This window comes from Lactuca virosa, chromosome 3 (assembly GCF_052849685.1).
Source record: "Lactuca virosa cultivar CGN04683 chromosome 3, Lactuca_virosa_CGN04683_v6, whole genome shotgun sequence".
Classification (NCBI taxonomy): Eukaryota; Viridiplantae; Streptophyta; class Magnoliopsida; order Asterales; family Asteraceae; genus Lactuca; species Lactuca virosa.
Window position 1 is genome coordinate 155,529,701 of NC_136428.1, and position 21,155 is coordinate 155,550,855.

The 21,155-nt window shown below is 32.4% G+C and overlaps 3 protein-coding genes across 3 annotated transcripts; 2 read left to right on the forward strand and 1 right to left on the reverse strand.

Annotated features, from left to right (window-relative positions):
- The first annotated feature begins 386 nt into the window (after positions 1–386).
- Positions 387–5,752, forward strand: LOC145166732 (vacuolar protein sorting-associated protein 35A-like). Its single transcript, XM_079085764.1, has 22 exons — positions 387–678; positions 797–893; positions 999–1,122; positions 1,649–1,834; positions 1,925–2,069; positions 2,209–2,298; positions 2,389–2,511; positions 2,620–2,694; positions 2,769–2,828; positions 2,909–3,025; positions 3,095–3,331; positions 3,415–3,480; positions 3,556–3,645; positions 4,066–4,155; positions 4,243–4,335; positions 4,419–4,487; positions 4,557–4,637; positions 4,715–4,822; positions 4,921–5,024; positions 5,127–5,240; positions 5,332–5,539; positions 5,641–5,752. Exons 1-22 carry the CDS (start codon positions 586–588, stop codon positions 5,647–5,649), a joined length of 2,379 nt encoding a protein of 792 aa, XP_078941890.1. The 5' UTR covers positions 387–585; the 3' UTR covers positions 5,650–5,752.
- A 5,697-nt stretch (positions 5,753–11,449) lies between these two features.
- On the reverse strand, positions 11,450–13,508 carry LOC145166734 (rac-like GTP-binding protein RHO1). Its single transcript, XM_079085765.1, has 7 exons — positions 13,118–13,508; positions 12,739–12,826; positions 12,550–12,659; positions 12,400–12,463; positions 12,214–12,278; positions 12,038–12,103; positions 11,450–11,942 (listed from the first exon to the last, which is right to left on the reverse strand). The coding sequence occupies exons 1-7, from the start codon at positions 13,214–13,216 to the stop codon at positions 11,841–11,843; spliced, it is 594 nt and encodes a 197-aa protein (XP_078941891.1). The 5' UTR covers positions 13,217–13,508; the 3' UTR covers positions 11,450–11,840.
- A 4,115-nt stretch (positions 13,509–17,623) lies between these two features.
- On the forward strand, positions 17,624–20,422 carry ATRAD17 (RADIATION SENSITIVE 17). The gene is made up of 7 exons (XM_079085766.1): positions 17,624–18,019; positions 18,278–18,335; positions 18,455–19,372; positions 19,441–19,554; positions 19,635–19,833; positions 19,918–19,978; positions 20,077–20,422. The coding sequence occupies exons 1-7, from the start codon at positions 17,801–17,803 to the stop codon at positions 20,263–20,265; spliced, it is 1,758 nt and encodes a 585-aa protein (XP_078941892.1). The 5' UTR covers positions 17,624–17,800; the 3' UTR covers positions 20,266–20,422.
- The last annotated feature ends 733 nt before the right edge of the window (positions 20,423–21,155 follow it).

Below are 21,155 nucleotides of genomic sequence, written 5' to 3' on the forward strand. Positions count from 1 at the left end.
TTTTTAGTTATCTGATTTTTGATTCTACTCTTCATTGATTACAACGGATAGAGAATATATGAATCAGGTTTGAACGAATTTTAGAATTTGAGTTTTTAGACTTCAGTTTTTCAGATTGGAGCTTTCCATTATCTTCTAAAGTTCTATTATCAAATCTCAAGGCAGGTATAATCCTAAATTCCTAATTGGTTAACCCATATCTTCAAATAAGTAATAATCACGTGAAAGGGCCCCAACTTTTTGGTTCGCTTAGAGCCCCAAATTGGTTGAGCCGGCCCTGCTCACTGGTCTTATGAAAACGATGTTACAAAGCGCAAAAGATAAAAACGATGTTTAGATAATATAACGATGTTGATAGCCTTGGAAAAAGTGGAAAAACACGAACTAATTTGATCTAACAAAGACCTCCCTAATTGCCTCCAACTTGTTTTGCAGCCTACACGCACATACCTGGCGACTAACAGTCCAAAACTAAAAGCGGACTTTTCAATCTAAAGTATACACCACCATAACAAAACTAACCACCTACTCGAAATCAACCCAACAGATTCATCCACAAGAAGTGGGAGATAGATCGGTCCCAAAATGATGTCCGACGGCGTTGAAGACGAAGAGAAATGGCTCACAGCTGGCATCGCCGGCCTTCAACAGAACGCCTTCTACATGCATCGCGCTTTGGTAATCAATTCGATTCAAGTTTGATCTCTTAAACCCTAAATTGCAAATAATTACTTTGTTCATACTCGAAAACCCTAATTCATGAACCGCTTGTGTTGCTTTGCATTATTTGCTCCAGGATTCGAATAATATAAAGGATGCGTTGAAATACTCTGCTCAGATGCTATCGGAGCTTCGTACTTCGAGGCTTTCCCCTCACAAATACTACGAGCTCTGTAATTACACTCATAGAACTCTTTTCTTTAGTGATCTGATATAGTGGTGAATGAAGTAAATAAAATTGATGTGTTTGACTGTGAATGTGTTTTGTTTTTGGTTAGATATGAGGGCATTTGATGAATTGAGGAAGCTGGAGATCTTTTTCAAGGAGGAGAGTAAGCGTAGTTGCTCGATTATTGAGCTGTATGAACTTGTGCAGCATGCAGGCAACATATTGCCGAGACTGTAAGTGGGAAACTAGAAACCCTTACCCATTTACCTCTTCTTAGTACTATGGTCAGGTTCTGCATTAGCTATAGAAGATAAAAAACAGCGAGGAAGACATTTCTCCAACTCTCAAAAAGTCAAAATGTTGGGCTGTTTTCAAGTGTCTTTTAAGTTTTAACCAACTTAAACAAAGATCAGCTTAGAATAATGGTGGATGCACTACAATTCCTACAAACAACAATTTGTGTGACCACATAAATGTTGCATCATCAAAGAATTTTAAAGATCCATCAGTAAATGATATAGGAAACAACCGGGTTAAGGGCTATGGGTTGAGAATTCTGTAGTACTTACATGGATACTAGATAGATACTGGGAATAGAACTTGAATCTTGATTCCTGTGAACCAGAAAAATGCAGTATGTTATGTAGTTATGTAGGAATATTTCCTAGCAATTCAAAGATAACCTGATGTGTATCACTGTATTGATTATATGTTATGGTTATCAGTTTTTGATACTCCTGCTTTCTTTCATTCATTCAGGTATCTACTTTGTACAGTAGGATCTGTGTACATTAGGTCAAAGGAGGCTCCTGCTAAGGACATTTTAAAAGATCTTGTTGAAATGTGTCGTGGTATCCAACATCCTCTTCGTGGACTCTTTCTAAGAAGTTATCTTTCTCAAGTCAGTAGAGATAAGTTACCTGATATAGGTTCCGAGTATGAAGGGTAAGATTGTCAAACTTGTACATGTTTCAGACTTTCAGTTACCAATTGCAAAGTCATCGAAGTACTAAATATACCCTTTGCTTTTTGTAGGGATGAAAACACTGTTATGGATGCTGTTGAATTTGTTCTTCAAAACTTCACAGAGATGAACAAATTGTGGGTCCGAATGCAACACCAAGGACCTGCTAGGGAGAAGGAGAAACGTGAAAAGGAGAGGAATGAGCTTCGTGATCTTGTAAATAATTAATATTTTTAAAATTTTATATATATATATATATATATATATATATATATATATATCATTTCAAATAAAGAATATAAGAATATCACTTTCCATGTATATTTATATCTAAGTGTTTTTTTTTGCTATACAGGTTGGAAAGAATCTACATGTTCTCAGTCAAATTGAAGGCATTGACCTAGAGCTATACAGAGACACTGTTCTTCCTAGAATCTTGGAGCAGGTATTATAATTTATAAATTTGTATCTATATTCTATATATTGGTTATGTTTTTTTATTGTTATGAACTCAAGATTCTCATAATAATTGCAGGTTGTGAATTGCAAAGATGATCTTGCTCAATATTACTTAATGGATTGTATAATTCAAGTCTTTCCTGATGAGTATCATTTACAGACTCTTGAAACATTATTGGGTGCTTGTCCTCAGCTTCAGGTGATTTATAAAAATATATTTTTTATAATTTCTGCTCTATTATGTATACTGTTTCAAGATTCTGTTACTAAGTTTCTATATTCATTGTTTTATTTTTTATTTTTTCAGCCTTCTGTTGACATTAAAACAGTACTTTCTGGTTTAATGGAAAGGCTTTCTAACTATGCTGCATCAAGCATTGAGGTGTGTGAACTTATGCTAATTTTTTTTTTAAAAAAAGTTCACTTTCATAATCCCTGATAATAGTTTTTCTACAGGTTTTACCAGAATTTGTCCAAGTAGAAGCTTTTGCAAAGCTGAACAACGCCATAGGTCAGGTAAATAAGTTCTTCAACACCTCATAGCATTTCACAAAAGTATAAAAAAATAGTTCTTGAATTTATTTTTTTAATTTCAGGTGATAGAAGCACAACCAGATATGCCTGTTTTTGGAGCTGTTACTTTATATTCATCTCTTCTGACATTTACACTCCATGTCCATCCTGAAAGGCTTGACTATGTGGATCAAATATTGGTATGTATATTTTTTAGTACTCTCTTTTTTTTTTTCTTAATTGAAAGTTTTATAATTTTGTTTTTTCAGGGTGCATGTGTAAACAAAATTGCTGGAAAAGGGAAGCTGGAAGGAAAAGCCACAAAGCAGATTGTTGCACTTTTAAGTGCTCCATTGGAGAAATATAATGATATAGACACTGCATTAAAGCTTTCAAATTATCCTCTAGTTATGGAGTATTTAGATGATAGCACTAATAAAGTCATGTCTAATGTTATAATCCAAAGCATCATGAAAAACAAGACTCACATCTCAACTGCTGAAAAGGTATATATAACTATATATCATATGATTATTCAGTATAAAGGTTTGTATTTTATAAATTTTTAATAAATTTTCAATTTTTGTAGGTTGGGGCTTTATTTGAACTAATAAAAGGGCTCATTAAAGATTTGGATGGCGATGATAATGATGAGGTTAAATAAGTCAATTCATATTTTCACTTATATGAGTTTATATTTAATTTTTTTATTTATTTCTGGGATGTGCAGATGGATGAGGAGGACTTTAAGGAAGAGCAGAATTCTGTTGCACGTTTAATTCAAATGTTGTATAATAGTGATCCAGAAGAGATGTTGAAGGTATTTGAAGTTTACATTTTCAATTTAACAAAAGGACAAAATAAGGGGTAAAATGGTCATTTTTATAATGTTTAACGGCTTGTTATTTCTTACGGTGTGAGATAAAGGGACTAAAACCACAGCAAATTTACACCAGAGGTAATGAAATCTGAATTTGGACTGAAGTTGTAATTTTTACTAAACCACAGGGACCATTTCTATAAATTACTCTATAAATAATGACATGATGAGGGTATATTTGTGGTTTTACAATGGAATTAACTACCAGTTTTTAAGGGATCAAATTCGCAACAACATGAAACCACGAGGACGGTCCATGTAACGAAATCAAAAGTTGGACTGAATTTGTGATTTACTTTATACCAGAGGGACCATTTCTGTAATTTACTCATATTTATATATATTATGATTGAGTTGCAGATTATATGTATGGTGAAGAAGCATATCATGAGTGGAGGACCCAAGCGACTTCCCTTCACAATTCCTCCACTTATATACAACGCTCTCAAGGTTTTTTTTTTTTTTTTTTGATTTTATTATTTATAATTCGTTTAAACTCCAGTAATTATTTATTTATGGAAATGGAAACTTATACAGTTGGTAAGGCGAGTACAAAGTCAGGATGAGAATGGTAGTGAAGATGAGACATCATCAGCCACACCAAAAAAAATATTTCAATTGTTGAATCAGGTAACAAATTCTCATTTATTAAAATTATTAAAAATAATTTAAATTGAAGATTTCTTATGAGGGTTTGGTTTCTTGTGTATCAGACAATTGAGGTTTTGTCAATGGTTCCAGTACCTGACCTTGCATTGAGGTTATATTTGGAATGTGCTGAGGTATGTATTTTGTGACTTTTGTATTATTATTTTAATTTTTTATTTTATTGACCTCCACTACCCTTGTAGGCTGCAAATGACTGTGATCTAGAACCTGTGGCATATGAGTTTTTCACCCAAGCATATATATTATACGAAGAAGAAATTTCGGTAAATTATAATTAATAATTTTTATCTTCCTTGGTATATGGAAGTGAAGTAGTTCCATTTATTATTTTGTTTGACAGGATTCCAAGGCACAGGTAACAGCACTATATCTGATTATAGGGACACTTCAAAGGATGCACACCTTTGGAGTTGAAAACAGGGATACCTTAACCCACAAGGCCACAGGGGTAATTCATATTTCATTCTTTTCTTTTGTATTGTTAAAATTACACTTTTATCCCTACTTACCTTTTCCTTTTTAAAAAAAAAAAAAAAAATGGTATAGTATTCAGCAAAGCTGTTGAAGAAGCCAGATCAGTGTAGGGCTGTTTATGCTTGTTCACATCTGTTTTGGGTTGATGATCAAGACGGAATCAAGGATGGCGAGAGGTACATACATTTAAATTTTACAAATTTGGTCCCTGTGCTTTACTCAAAACCACAAGTTTCGTCCAAGTTTTAGAAAATTGAATAAAGTTGTTTGTATTGTAGAGTATTGCTTTGCTTAAAGCGTGCTTTAAGAATCGCAAATGCTGCTCAACAAATGGCGAATGTGACAAAAGGTAGCAGTGGATCAGTGTTGCTGTTTATTGAGATTCTAAACAAGTGAGTAGCCTTAATAATAATATTTTGAATTTGTTGATATAAGAGAAAATGGATTGAATAATATGGTGTTTGATTATACTTTATATTTCAGGTATTTGTATTTTTTTGAGAAGGGAAACACACAAATCACGGTTGCATCAATTCAAGGGCTGATTGAATTGGTAACAAGTGAGATGCAAAGTGACAATAGAAGCACATCAGATCCAGCTGCTGATGCTTTTTTTGCGAGCACAATCCGCTACATTCAGTCACAGAAGGATAAGGGTGGAGCAACAGGGGAGAAATTTCAGGCAATTAAGGTCTGACAAATTGCCTCCTACACCTATTTGTGATCTATGCATGGTTGTCTATATTTTTGACTTACCTCACTTTTTTTTTTTTTTTTTTTTTTTAAATTCAGGATGTGTAACTTAAGAACAAAGTATCAATTTGATATTATTATTATTATTATTTTTTTTTGAATTATAGGAACAACTTTGATTTTTACGAAAGAGTGAATATTAAATTTTAAATTCGGATTGAGAAGTAATAATAAACTGATTGTATAATTAAAAAGTCTAAACAAATTCTGATTATCATATGAATGGTGAATAAAATCGTTTCCTACTTAAACAGTTAATGAAAATTAGCTGCATCTATCAAAGTTATATAAATTATATGCCCAAGACAACATTTACTAATTGGTCTTAAAAGATAATATTTTTCTGAGAAAGAATCCAGCCTCATTGAAAACTAGGCTATGTATGAACATGTCATAACTAGCTTAACTAGCTTAGAGTTTACGCCATTCTTTAGCTAGTTGGTCGCTGTTAAGATAAACTTATGAATTAATATTGTTCGGTAAAAAGTAAACTAGATTGTAAATGTAAAATAACAAAAATAGACATTTAGATATATATAACTAAAAAACTAACATTAAATATAGTTAAGACATATTTGAAATATTTTTGAAAAAACTACATAAAAAAGAAAAGTAGTTTATCAAAAGCTAGCTTGTAAACTACAATAAGCTATTTTTTGGGGTTTTACCAAACATCAAATTACAATAAATTAGCTTATTTTTGTCAAACAAAGCCATATTTATTAGGTAGGCATGTTTGACAAATCAAAAAAAGTAGATTATAAGCTAAGATTTTTTAAAAGGGAAATTTCCTAGAAAATCTTAATAATTTGGTATAGTTTATGAAAAAGTCTAAAATATTATTTTGTTAACATAAAAGTCTTAATTACCGGATTAAAAAAATTCAAATCAACATTTTTTTTACTGGTAAACTATTTTTTACCTGGTTGTCTCTAGAAAAGTTCGATTATTTTGACTCAATTTACAAAAAAGTCCTAACTTTTTTCACTTCAACTTTTTTAATCTCATTAAAAAGATGGAATTTTTTTGTTCAAACTATGAATAGGAATAAACCTCATTAACCTTCATAAAACTAAGGATCAAAGTCCTCTATAACCAATTATCTACCACAAAATAATGATGAGTGATATCATTTTGAACTCATCATCGTCCATATAATTTGTCTCTCATACAAATTTATGTTATAAGTATTATAAGATATTCAAATTATGTATTGAACACTTTATTATAATCTATCTAAAAGTAGGTTTAAGGAAATTAGGAAAACCAACTCTTATGTTCATATAATAAATTTTTGACCGATGACAAATCAATCATTACAATAATAGGTTAGGTGAGGCTGTACGGATTGTAGAGAAAAACATTAGTTTTTTTTATCCATAATAAAATTTACTGTTTCCAAAAAAAAATTGAAACTATAATACAATCTTTAATTTAATATAAATATATATTTATGTAATCGTTGGTGTACTACTATAAAATTAAATATGGTTATAAATTAATAATATATAGTTGTTAATGTGATATATATGTACACCGTTAAAATCTATAAATATAAGAGAAATTAAATATCCTTCTACTTTTCTTCCTAATTATCTTCCTATCAATTTGAAATTATGACAAATGTCCTAAAATATAATTAATTTTATCAAAATATGACACTTGTTACAGTTTTACATGGGTAGGAACATAGGGGTGGCAAATCGTGCTATCGTTTCGTGTTTCTGACACGACACGACACAACAAAGTTTTTTGTAACACGAACACGACACGACACGACACGACACGATGTCGTGTTTTTTTTTAACTAACACGAAAACGAACGAATTAAAAGACGACAAACACGACACGACACGACAAATATAACATATATACTAAAAACTAGTTTATTTAAGGGCTAATGCCATAAAAACCCTCAAGTTTTCGAGAAATATTCGGTTATATCCTAAGTCCAATTTTATGTCCAAAAAAACCGCACATTTGGGCAAAAAAAGTCATAATTGCCCTATTTTCCGATTTTACCCTTCTTTGGCATTGGGGGGGGGGGGGTGTTTGGTTCAGTGGTTTGTTGTTCATCACCATAGAAGCTCAAATATATGCCATTCATACTCAACGAAATCCATATATTGAATCAATTCCCATGAACAATCTCAGTTTGGTCTCAAGGAATCAATTCCCATGAACAAGATCATCTTTTTGTAACCCAGAAACCACCACCACCTGTGATATGCATCACCATCACCATCAAATATCAAACATCACTGCTACCATTCCCGAAATCCACCACCGTCACCACATCTACATTGACATCGTCCACCACCACCACCTCCCTTTCTTACCCATATCTAAACTCAGTGCCCAAATTGATGTCATGGGTGCTCAAACCTAAAAATTAAACCCAATTATGATACCCAAAATTTAAACTCAAAAACCACAGATGAAATCAAAATCGTGGTTAGCAACACAAATGCACAAACTTGAAATTAAACCCAAATGAAATCTAAACCAAAACTTAATTTTTTTTTTTTTGCTCTGAGGTGAAGGAGATGATGGTGATGAACAATTAAGGGCAGCGGTGGGAAGTGGGTAAAATCGCAGGAGTTTGCATCTGATAAACAATCAGGGGTGACGACAAGAGTTGGGTTTCATGACAGTGGAATTCAGGGGAAGAAATGTTACATCGTTCGATTCATTGGACTCGAGGTTCGATTCGAGGGGAGCAGCGATCTTCAGGGGGTGCTCGTCGGTTTTCTCAGCAATCGAATGAGGTACTGGAACGGTGGTGAGCAGGAGATGGCAGCCGGTGGGTTTCTGGCTCGTTTTCTCTCGGCAGGAAGCTCACCGGTGGAGTTGTTTTTGGTCTCCAGCAGCAATAGAAATCGAGCAAGAGGGCAGGGGTGTTTGGGTGACAATTATTGAACAACAAACCACTGAACCAAACACCCCCTAATACCATAGAAGGGTAAAATCGGAAAATAGGGCAATTATGACAGTTTTTGCCCAAATGTGCGGTTTTTGTGGACATAAAATTGGACTTAGGATATAACCGAACATTTCTTGAAAACTTGAGGGTTTTTATGGAATTAGCCATTTATTTAATGAATACTTTATGATAACACGATAAACACGAAAAATACGATAAAGAACTGCTAAATCGTGTCAATTTCGTGTCGAATTTTGAACACGAACACGACATCGTGTTTTTTACAGCTAACACGAACACGAATTCAAATTTTAGTTTCGTCCCAATTTCATTTCGTGTCGTGTGTTTTTGTCGTGCCGTGTCATAAATTGCCACCCTATAGGAACATAAGTAGGAAGAAAATGTAGGAGTTTATTTAATTTCTCTAAATATAATTATCAATATATTTTTAATAAAATAAATTATGTATTTTTTTAGTTATAGAAACTACATCTAATATAGTAACATACTAACATAGTAACAACTTGATAAAATGAATAATTAATACTCAAGTAAGAGATGAAATAAATAATTAATAATTAAAATGTTGGTCTAAAAGCTTATATGACCTTCAAACAAGGTTGTCAAGATCGAGATTTTACATATGATCGTTTTTGGGTTGTAAGATCGAGATCCTAAGATCCAACAAAATATAACATAATTTTAACTTATAATTTTAAAACATGGAAAATACCTCAAATATTCAGTTTTTCCGTTCAAATGCTATAAAAACTTCAAAACATTAGTCACAACTCACAACACAAAATGATAAATGGTAAACTAATAAAGGATAAAATACATAAAGTGGTAAATTCATTTTTTTCAAAAAAAAAAAAAAATCAAGGGAAGGTGAGATCGAATCAGATCCCGATTATATGATCCTACCTACAATCCTACGATCTTACTTGCAACCATACCCCAAATACGATCCGTATACGATCCGACTCGTTTTTCATACATAGGATCGTAGGATCGTACGATCCTACAATCAAGATCGCGATTTTGACAACTTTGCTTGTAACTACATTGCAAATGATGTATGATAATATAAAATTAATTGAGTTCAATGAAAATATTAATTAATTGAATTCCTAGTTAGTTAATTAGTTGGTCGAGTTTCTCTTAATTCGGTTCAATTCTTGATTCCTCCAAATCCATAAATTCGGTTTTCGGTTTTTTGTTCCAGTTTGGTTCAGTCCGATTTCGGACCCTAACAATCCCTAACATACTGTTGGGTCACAGACCCTTTAGATCTTTGAGATATCTACCTGAATAGCTCATGCACATTTTTCCATAAGTTTTCCAAATATATTCTTATGTTTTCTTTTCCTGCTAATATCATTTTATATTTTTCATTTAACTTATCATTTAGCTTTAACAACTATTATTACTTTATGAACTACCATTTAGATTATATAGTAAAAAGCTAGTCTTTCAGCTAGTATGTCAAACACAACTTTACTATGTGAGTTGAAGCGATGGTGAATCTTTTGGCATCATGGTTGTTACATACAACCTTGGACCTAATAGTCACTCGTCGCCATTTTGAGAAGTGGATATCACATTCTAGTAGGATCTTGCAGAAAGCTTCCAATTTTCTATTAAGCTTCAAATAAAGCATATTGCTATTATGCAGGAAAATTTACCGTGTATTAAAAAACTTGACCGAAAGTAACTTATTGTTTTGTGCATGTAAGTCTATACTTATACACACATGCATACATACATGTATAAATTAATGAGAAATTAAGTTAATTAACCATTATAAATGAGGTTTTTAAAAAATAACTATTTTTTCGGTTTTTGAAAAATGATCACTTTTTCCCGAATGACCCAATTCTGGATTGTTCTTCAAATTCAGAGGATTTTTTTTATTTTTTGTTTTTGCATTTTTTTTCCAATGAAGTCTCTCTACTTATATTTAAAATGTCCATCTCGAAGTATTTAATAACACCAATTTTCAATCAAATGTTTGATTTTATGCCCTATTATCGTATATATTTCCTACTAGTTGTGAGAACCATGTATTAAATAAGTTTATCCAAAAAAATAAACAAACATGAAGATCTAAAAATTTAGAAAATTTAAATTTATAAGAAAAAAAGAAAAATATTAAATTATTAAAATTAAAGTGTTTATTTATCTTTTAAATTTAAACTAATAATTTAAATAAATAAACAACTAAAATAATTGGATTCAATTTAGAAATTTAGAAATTATAAAAAAAGTTGTATTAATGAATTGGATATACATTTATTATTATATTTATCACATTTAAGTATTATATGAAATTTAATAAAATGGAAAAAACCACAAAATGACACAGAGATATAATTTAATCCAAATTTACCACAAAATGACATGTGACATAATAATGCATAAAAGGATGACAAATAACAAAATTATTTTCATTTATTAAGGAGGATTTACTGTGTTTGTTCAATTTTTTGTTAGATTTTAATAAAAAACAATATTTTCTTCCGAAATACCGAAACTGTTCATCGGATTTCAAATTTGTTCTTGAAACTTCAAAGTTTTCTTTCCTGAAATCCGGAATATTGGTCTGGGAAGAATCCCAAAATGTCAGTCCGAAATTTACATTTTTGTCAGAAAAAATATTTTTTTCTTGGTCCAGAATCCTCTATTCTAGACGTGGTGGTTATTTTTCCAAAAACATTTTTTTTTCGGTTATTTTCTTCAAATATACATTACATTATAGTTAGATTACTCAATTTCCCAAAATTAATGATTTTTGTAGTTACTTGAAAAAGGATTAAAAGATGATCAAATATGCATTAGATTCCACTCCTTTCACAACAATGTGCATCAAAAACGCATAACAAAAATTGTTAAAAAAAAAAAAAGCTAAAGAACACCAAAGAAGCCTAACATCAAATTTGCCAAATGACATTATGAACAATAAAAGTATTCTCAAAAAAACTCAAACCAAAAGTTTAGCCGACTACAGAACTTAATGTGGGGTAACATTGTCTCCAACAAATACAAACGAACAAAATGAATATATAAAAGAAAAAAAAAAGAATCCAACTCGAGTTTTATTTTTTCTTTTATCATTTTTTTTCCTTTTCAAATCTAAGTGGATCTCCAGCAAAACTATCTCAATTAAAGATCAAATCAGCCTAACAAGGGTGGAGTAGACACATGATGAGCAAAATCATGCTTTCATGGTTAGATTTAGATTTGATGAGAGAAAGGGTAGAAAGGTAAATGAACACAAGGCTTATCTCTCTCTCTCTCCATTGATTCCATTGTTAAATCACAATATAGAGCAGCCCTTTTGAGCCTTTCCCTTCTTTTTCTTTGAGCTTGGAGGTGCCAGAACAACTTTAATGGCAGAATCAAAAACTGCTTTCACATTCTGACAATATAATCATAAACACATAATTAATTATTATATCACCATCTTTTTCTAAATTCTAAATTTAAACAAGATTTAAAATATTAAGAAAATACCTCTTGTGTTTTCGCACTGCATTCAATATATGCAGGAGCTCCAATCGTCTTCTTTAGTTCTTCTCCCTATAATAAGCCCACAAACTCATGTTTCTTTACTGATAGCCGATTTGCCATATGTAAGGGTATTTTGGTCATTTACTAATAGCTGAGTAGAATATTGTAATAATCATTACCTGAGCAGTTGTAATGGGAACTGCATTAGGATGGTCAGCAAAGAACTGTTTATCATCCCGAAGATCTAAATTCCAACAACATGTAAGGGCATTTTGGTCATTTATAACTAATCAATTTATAACAATAAATAATGCACTTTAACTTCTACAAATTATCAAATTCTAAATCATCATGAAACAACTAACCAATTTTGGTCCCAACAAGGACAATTGGGACTCCAGGGGCATAATGTTTCAATTCTGGAATCCACTGAGAAACAAAAAGATATATTCAGTTACTAGATTATGTAAAGTATTTGAAGGGTGAAATGGTAAAAAAGACAATGGGAGGTTCACCTTCTTGGAGATGTTTTCATAGCTAGCTTTGCTAATGAGAGAAAAGGCAAGAATGAAGACATCAGCACCACGATAACTCAATGGTCTTAATCTGTTATAATCCTCCTGTCCTGTTCAGTGAAATGTCTATATTACCCTTAAAGTTCAAGAACACAGAAATGATTGATGATGTTTCAGAAGGTTGGTTACCAGCAGTGTCCCACAAGCCTAGATTGACAGTGCTGCCATTGACAACGACATTGGCACTGAAATTATCAAATACAGTTGGCACATAATCCTGTTTGGAACACAATGAAAACAAATATATGTTTCAATCCTCTTTACAAGCAAAATTCCATCAAGAATGTGATTATTATACCGATTCTTCCTCACATCTCCACAAGAAATTAGGCAGAAATGAGCTTAAAAACGTATGATCAAAGTTCGAAGATGGGGACAAAAAGGAAATTGTAAAGAAATGAATACGATAGATAGTTTGAAATTAGGATAAACAGGAAAAGCGATTGAAATGTGTTTCGTAAAATTGAATAAGAAGAGAAATTGTGAAGGAATTAAAAGAAATAATCACCGTAGGAAAGGAATTGCTGGTGTAAGAAATCAAGAGACATGTCTTTCCAACAGCCCCATCGCCGACAGTGACGCACTTTATGAACCTGGAAGCGCTCATATTTGTTAAAAATTGAGCCTCAGATCTTCTTCTATTCTTAGAAGACCTGATCACGTTTCTTGTTGATCTACTATGTTAATTTTTCTCCCTCTGACAAATTCACCATTGTTTGATACAAAACCGGGACATTTTTGGAGGTTTTTCAGCGAAACCCTAGAGGAAAAATGCAAAAGTGGAAAATCGAATGTGGGAAATAGGAAAACCCTTAAGAAAAGGGGAAGAACAAATTATTTGGTGAAGAATGGAAGAGATCAAGAGAGAGAATGGACCCTAATTTAGCCGGGAAATGATGCCGTTGAATCGCTACCTGCGTGGTGGAGATCAAGTCATGTTTTTAAATTATAATATCTTTTTACTTTTTTTTTTTTTTCTTTTCTTTTTGCAAAAAATTGAAAAAGAAAAGTTTATGAAATTAAAAAGAACAATTAATAGCCAAATATTATATATGGATGATGTATTAATTGAAAATAATATTTTAGAAGGTTAAAGATTCATTAAATTCTAGAATATTAATTTAAACGACTGAAAGTTCAGCTATTTGATTAACTAATTAATCATATATTAATTAAAATATATATTAACACTAAACTTCTTCATAAATGATTTCCAAGTAAAATAATTATTCGTTACATCTTTTTTATAGAAAAGTCAAAATAATATGATTAATATTTACTAAGATAATAATTAAATAATAAATTATCGTTTTGACTATAAGTTCCGAGTGAATGTCCCTAAGTTTTTCTTTTCTTGTTTCAATAACCTTAATTTATGTGATGTTGTAATCAGATTGTGTAATACCGACATTTTTAAGACAAATAATATTTACCCTTTTAGTGAAATTATTTTGAATGATTTTATTTTAAATTAACATATAATAAATAAAATTAGTAAAATAAAAAAAATAAAGATTTTAAAAACTTCAAAGTTAATTAATATAAAAAGTTTAAAATTGTATAGTTATTGTTGTTTAGGCAAAGTTGAAGTTAAAAACCTGTAAGATTTAAAATTAAAGAATGATATTTCCACAAATTCATTTCATTAAGATATGAACATAATTGCAATAAATTTTATCATTTAACGTTGAGTTAGTAAGCAAGACGTTAGAAAAGGTTATTTGGAAAGTTAATTTGGGTTAAACGAAAATTTTGAAGATTGATGGACCAATCTTGCAAAATATGGAAACTTAGGTTTGATATGGTTAGTTTTATCTTGGAACTTAATTGCTAAGATACCAACTTATTAGGGTTATTTTATAAAATTTCAAACTTGTGTGGGAGTTGCAAGTTAGTTGGGGAGCATACTGAAAACTTGAAAAGTATAAGGGTTATTCTAGTTAATACGCAAACATTTGAACTGAAATCCCCAATTCCCTAATTTCCTCTTTATTTTGACCTATAAGCAGGGAAAAAAAGACAAAATTTGATTTTTGACGTTGTAGAAACAACTAGTAGTTATTTGAAGTTAGTTTGAATATTAGAAGCTTAAATAATCAAATGAACTTGTGGAAGGTAGCTAATATTCACTTATCTTTCTCTTTTTGACTTGTAACATTGAGATCATCATAATATCCGATTTTATAAATAACTTGCTTTTAGAATTGTAGTTTTGATGATGAATCCATGCATAGATTGCAAATATAATAGTGTAATTGCATTCTTATACTTGAATTTAAGTTCAAGAAGCTTCAAATGTGGCCTTGAAAACCATAGCTTTGTGAAATCAACATTAGATCTAGTGGAATTTGATTTTAGGCCATGAATTAGGTTAATGATGATGTTTAGATGTAAGATGTAAGAAAATCGGGATAAAATAGCCTTGGAAATTCTGAGAATTGTGGTTTCACTTTCAGATTAAAGTATTTGGGTGGTACTCCCAATCTTTAATCGGATAAGACTCAGAGAGACAAGAACAAAGAATGTTTGCTGTTATTTTCGTATGTACCAGAAATGAGACCAAAAACCAACTTTAAGATCTTTGTCTGAAAACTGTCATAAAACTATAAAAACTGTCATAAAACGGATATATGGATAAGGGTCAAACCAATGGTCAATTATCTGAAAAATCAATTTTCTGATGCATTTTTAATATAGCAACATACCCTATAGCCAGGGGCTCTGCCCCTTGGACACTGCTCCCAGGGGCGCTGCCCTCGGACCCCCGTTCGTTCAGGGGCTTCGCCCATAAATGACAATGTACTTTGAAACTTAATCAAACTTAAACAAAGTGTGTACTCCACACCTTCCTTACTCGTTTAATATTTATCAAGATCACATTTTGTCAACAAAAGTAATCCCATTACACTTAAGTAACATTGATGATAACAAATCACCAACATAAGATTACTCATGCAAAGTTCAAATCAAAAGTTAAAACCTTCAATGAAGTCAAATTTGGATTCTTAAGCTTTAATAGAGTTTTAAATACATGTATGTTGAAATTGATGTCTTGAACATTAGGAGTTGGAATATATTATTAATTTAGCTTATTAATCATCAACCAAAATCATATTTTGAATTTGTAAAACTCAATTAAGGATTGTTATTTCATTACATAAAGTAAATGAAGATTTACCGAACTTTGAACTTTGAACTAAACTTTGACGGTTTACAATATACATTCACTTTACAAAAACAAGAGCATGAATGTGATGATACAAGGAAGTGGTACGAAAATCCAAAATGAATTTGGCTAGGATGAAGACGGATTTGACCCTAGCTAGCATCAATCACATATAATATCAATTAAAAGTATATCGGGTTTGATCCACGAAACATATTTTAGATGATAAAGTTAGTACTCAAATGAAAAGTACAACATATGATATAGATAGTTCAACCTATTCAATATGGCTAGAAGAATATTGTTTTCATGTAAAGCTGTCAAAATTGAGATCTTACTTAAGATCATTTATGTTTTATAATATTGTGATCGTAAGATCGAATCAGGATCGAAAGATCCTATTAAAATGAATTCATATTCTAATTTGCTCGCAAGATAATGAGTGTGAAAGTGAAATTCCTCCAAGAAGGAAGTTAATTAACTGAGCAATTTTAACTTGGGGAAGAAGCAGATGGTATGCATCAGGAAAAAACGAGCCATATGATGAATTTCTTCTTCTTCTCCCATCAAACAACTATAGTGAAATTCCCTAAGTGATATGAAAGTCGCATAACCCATCCTCTGTTTGAATCTCTGAATAATTAACTTCTGGCCTTCCAAACCCCAAAAAAATCCAGAACCGGTCCTAGCTATCAATCGATTAACAATATATGATTTTTTTCCGTCAAAGTGTATACAGAGAGAAAAAATAGATCTGCTCATCCCCTCATCTTTTTTGCAATCGATGTAGAACCTTGTGGCGTGTTGCGTTCTATTATTCCCACTCTCTTAATCGATTAACAAGTCTAAAAAAACGAATCAAGAACAAGGTAATGGAGGTGGGTATGTAAAGAAGATGATGCAGGAGGTGATGCCTGGTGGTGTAAGGTTTGTAGAAACGATGGATCTTGATATAGGAGGGTAATTGAGGTGATGGTTGGTGCGTAGATGGAGATGGGTCTGCAAATTTCTGGGTTTGTAAACTAGGAACCAAATATCCGATTGTGTGGTGTATGTATATGTGTATGTGAGGAGAAAATGGGTAATATATGAGTTGGGTTTGGATTTTTGAAGAAGATGAAGGTGTTGAAGAATTTGAGTTGCAGGTTAGATTTTAAGTATAAGCTTTTGGTTTTGATTTGAGGTTAGAATTAGATTTCAACAATGGTGGTGGATGTCGTGATTGGTTGGTAGAATTAGATTTCAACCATATATGGAAGTGGCAGACGGTGGTAGTGGCAGACTAAGGTGGTGGCAGACAGTGGTGGAAGTAGACGGTGGTCAAAGGGTGGTGGTGGTGGCGGACGGTGGTCAAAGGGTGGTGGTTGTGGAAGATATTCTTAAGGTCATGAATATGTTCTTGAGTGTTCTTGAGATTATGAAAATGTGTTCTTAAGATTATGAAGGTGTTCTTGGGTGTTGGGAGGGAGAGAGAGAGAGAGAGAGAGAGAGAGAGAGAGAGAGAGAGAGAGAGGGTCCTCTATTATTTTTTTAATTGTTAAAATAAATAAATAAATATTAAATTTTACGAAAAATGAAAAATAAATACCCCAAGGGTATTATAGTCATTTCAATTTTCGGATGGACTATTTTCACATAGAAACCACTCCAAAAGGATCAGCAATCCAAAAAAATCGTGGTTTAGACTAAAACCCCAAAATCTACATATCACAGGGACCATTTTTACAATTTTGTCTTCTAAAAAACCTTAGTTTCATGTTTTCAAGATTTTAAAAGGGTAGTGGTTAATTACAAATTTGACCCTTGAATAAGCTTCTCAGCTACGCCTAAAATCTCCCGCGTCAATTCCAGAACAGGGCACACAACAAATGGGGGTTTCTCAGTGTTCTTTTTGCAGTCGTTAGGGTTTTATCGACAACTGTTTCGACGCCAAAACAGAAAAATTTGAAGCATAGTCGCACATCGTATTTGATATAAGGGTTAATTGAGAAGTAGTTACTCTTTTCAGTTATTTGGTTCTAGCAAATGGGAAAGAGGGAAACCATTGTTTTATCATCATCGGATGACGATGGTGACTGTAATGATAATGATTTTGCATCAAAGTCGATTTTGAAGTATTTCAAGAAGCCGAAATCGGGAGCAGCTTCTGTTCCTCGAACTAACACCAAGGGTCCAATTCCAAAGAAAGCTCGAATTTCCAGTTCTCGTTCGCATCCAGGCAAAAGTTCTAATCCATTTGACGAGGTATTGATTTGAGAGTTTTGTTCGTGTTTCGCGTGCAATTGTTGTATGCGTGTGTGCTTTCATTTGAGTATGTAATTTTGTTATTTGCTCAAGCTGCATCAAATGACGATTATTTGATGCGTGTAAGGGATATCTCTATGTTCTATCGCTGATTCCAGACCTAGAATATAGCTTTGATGTGATTAGATTTCTGTTACATTTGACTTTAGTCTTCTTTTTCATTAAGCAGCATGATAAATCTGAAATTCCTTGTCGCAGATGAAAGAGTTCTGTGAGGATTTTGGTGAAGGCTTTACTGGGTTCAAGGTATCTGCTGGTATGCTATACTCGTTTTCTCATTTCTGCTATTGAACTTACAAAATGAAACTGAATGTTTATATATTTCTCCTTCTCCTTCTCCTTCCATATCTGACATGATTACATATCCTGATTCAGGTCATAAACGAGACAACAAAGAACTATGGGTAGACAAGTATAAGCCTCGCTCTTTGCTAGACTTATCTGTTCACAAAAAGAAAGTTGAAGAGGTTAAAATCTGGCTTGAAGAAAGACTCAAACTGAAAAACAACAATCATTACAATCATGTTCTTGTCATAACTGGACTTCCTGGAGTTGGAAAATCTGCAACTGTTGAAGCAATTGCTTCCAATCTTGGAGCCACAATATACGAATGGAACACACCTACTCCCACAATTTGGCAAGAACACATTCATACAACCAATGCAGGGTTGCGTTACATGTCAAAGTTAGATGAATTCGAGAATTTTGTTGAGAAAATAAGAAAATACGGATTAATTTCTTCTTCATTAACTAAAGAACCACAAAAGAAACCCTTTCTTATCTTGATTGATGATCTTCCAGTTACAAATGGAAAGATTTCTTATGGTAGACTACAACGTTGTCTCCATCTTCTTGTCCAATATGTTTGTGTTCCAACAGTTATATTAATCACAGACTATGGTAGATCAGACACAGCTGATTACACCTCAAGATGCTGGGAAGAACTTCAAACATCTCTTCAAAATGCAGGAGCTTTTAAAGTTGCTTTCAATCCAATCACAGCAAACTCCATCACAAAAATGCTTTCAAGAATTTGTAGGGAAGAAAAACTTAAAACAAAAGCTGAACAGATTGATGCTATAGCTAAAGCAAGTGGAGGTGATATCAGAAACGCAATCACATCTTTACAGTACTTCAATCTGAAATCCAATTCCAAGGGTATTTTCGTCAATTCCAATTGTTTAGATGATGGGTACTCTTTATCATGTGGCAGAGATGAAACTCTCTCCCTGTTCCACGCCCTCGGGAAATTCCTCCACAACAAAAGAGAAACAGAGAACGCAACTGCATCTGGTATGGAAATTACTTTATTGCCCTTCCTTCTGGTGTACAACTTCTTAACCTTCTTTCTTCTGTTCTAGTCTCTTTAAAGGAGGAATTTACAAGATTGCCCATGAAAATGGATGTACCAGAGAAGGTCCTTGGTCAAGCACATGGTCAAGCAAGACCTATTGCTGATTTCCTACACGAAAATGGTATCTTTTTTATATTTTTTTTATCCTTTAACCATGAGTCATGGAATTATTTATTTATTTTTATTATTTGTTTGATTCAGTTTTAGATTTTGTTGAAGAGGAAGGAATAGATGATGCATGGGTTGTAGCTTCATATTTAAGTGATGCTGACTCACTTCTTGCTTCATTAAATGGAATAAGATCAAGAAGTTATGAAGCTGAGAATCTCATCCAATCAACTGCTGCTTCAGTTGCTGTTCGTGGGGTCATGTTTGGAAATCGTCACCCTCTATCTTCAAGGTATTCTTTTAAAATATTAATAATTGTTATAATTACTTAAATTATAAAAAAAAAAGATTGAAATATTGTGTTATGAGTGCTTAGGTGGCATGCCATTCGTCGTCCGGTGATGTGGCAAGTTGAACAATCACAATGGCGCAACAAGGTTTGGGATTCAGACATTAAGTAAAATGTTTTGAGTTTTTGTCAGAGATATTATTTATTTATTTATTTTTAACATATTTTTATATAATGTAATGTCAGAAGGAGATGATTGGGGAAAGATGTGTTGGTGGGTATAATGGTGTGAGTTTATCTGATCTTTCAGTGATTGCAACTGAGTGGAAACCGGTTAGTAAGTGGTTGGGTGGATCAATGGTTGATAATAATGACTTTGATTTGGATCATTTTGAGGAGATTTGTGATGATGATGATGAAATTGAAGATTGGTAGTTTTTAGGGGGTAAATTTTGAGAGAAAGCAAAAGTTTGGGTTAGTTTTTGTAAATGGTGTAAATTTATGATCAGTTTGAGATTAGATATGTTTTGGTTCTATTTTTAATATTATTTTGTTCTGGATTTGATCTAAATGAGGATTTCGCTCTTAATAATTTGTTTTTGAAGTAACGCATATATTGAAGGTGAAGACGATACACAAGCTTCCATTGAAATTGGTTGTTTATTGGTGATGAAGATAGTTGTGATTAGGGTCCACTATCATCGTTGCAAAGATGTTCAAATCGACACATGAAAAACACAAATCCTGGTAGTTGAATCTGCTTTGCTCTCTAGATCCCCAATTTACATTCTCAGTTATGTGTTTCTTAACAAAAGTAAAGAAAAAGAATAAAAGATGGATAAATTGATCATCTCACAAATACTCTACCCATTCTTTTTTCTAACGATGTTAGCTAAAAAACAAACTTTACAACATTTTCAAACTACATGAGTCAACCGTGTTTTCAAACTACATTAGTAAAGAAAACTAACTAACACACTCTTAAATAACCACCTATGTTTTCACCGAAACTTGAACTCATAACCTTTTATATAAAAGAGTCATTCCTTATCTCTCAAAGGGCCGGCCCAAATAGAGTTCAAAATGTGATCATGAACAAGGCCCACTAAATAATAGAGCCTAAAATTTTCATATAATCTTATATATTATTAGCCTATGTTCAGTTTTTGGCCCAATTCAAATTAGGTTAACATTATTCTCAGTTACAACATGTACGATGCAAGCGCACAAAAGGAGTGAGCGGGAAAATATGAACCTTCGGGAAAAACAAACTCTTTGATTTCTTGTTTGTCGATTTACTCATGAGGGAGAAATTAATGATGGCA

What these genes read in the sequence shown, in the direction of transcription:
- LOC145166732 (XM_079085764.1), top strand. Translation starts at nt 586, where the DNA reads ATGATGTCCGACGGCGTTGAAGACGAAGAGAAATGGCTCACAGCTGGC. An exon ending in GGCAACATATTGCCGAGACT is followed by an intron (nt 1,123 to 1,648) that starts GTAAGTGGGAAA and finishes TCATTCATTCAG; the next exon opens with GTATCTACTTTGTACAGTAG. An exon ending in TATATTTGGAATGTGCTGAG is followed by an intron (nt 4,488 to 4,556) that starts GTATGTATTTTG and finishes CTACCCTTGTAG; the next exon opens with GCTGCAAATGACTGTGATCT.
- ATRAD17 (XM_079085766.1), top strand. Translation starts at nt 17,801, where the DNA reads ATGGGAAAGAGGGAAACCATTGTTTTATCATCATCGGATGACGATGGT. An exon ending in TGGGTTCAAGGTATCTGCTG is followed by an intron (nt 18,336 to 18,454) that starts GTATGCTATACT and finishes ATCCTGATTCAG; the next exon opens with GTCATAAACGAGACAACAAA. An exon ending in AGAGAACGCAACTGCATCTG is followed by an intron (nt 19,373 to 19,440) that starts GTATGGAAATTA and finishes CTTCTGTTCTAG; the next exon opens with TCTCTTTAAAGGAGGAATTT.
- LOC145166734 (XM_079085765.1), bottom strand. Translation starts at nt 13,216, where the DNA reads ATGAGCGCTTCCAGGTTCATAAAGTGCGTCACTGTCGGCGATGGGGCT. An exon ending in CCAGCAATTCCTTTCCTACG is followed by an intron (nt 12,827 to 13,117) that starts GTGATTATTTCT and finishes TGTTCCAAACAG; the next exon opens with GATTATGTGCCAACTGTATT. An exon ending in ATGAAAACATCTCCAAGAAG is followed by an intron (nt 12,464 to 12,549) that starts GTGAACCTCCCA and finishes TTTGTTTCTCAG; the next exon opens with TGGATTCCAGAATTGAAACA.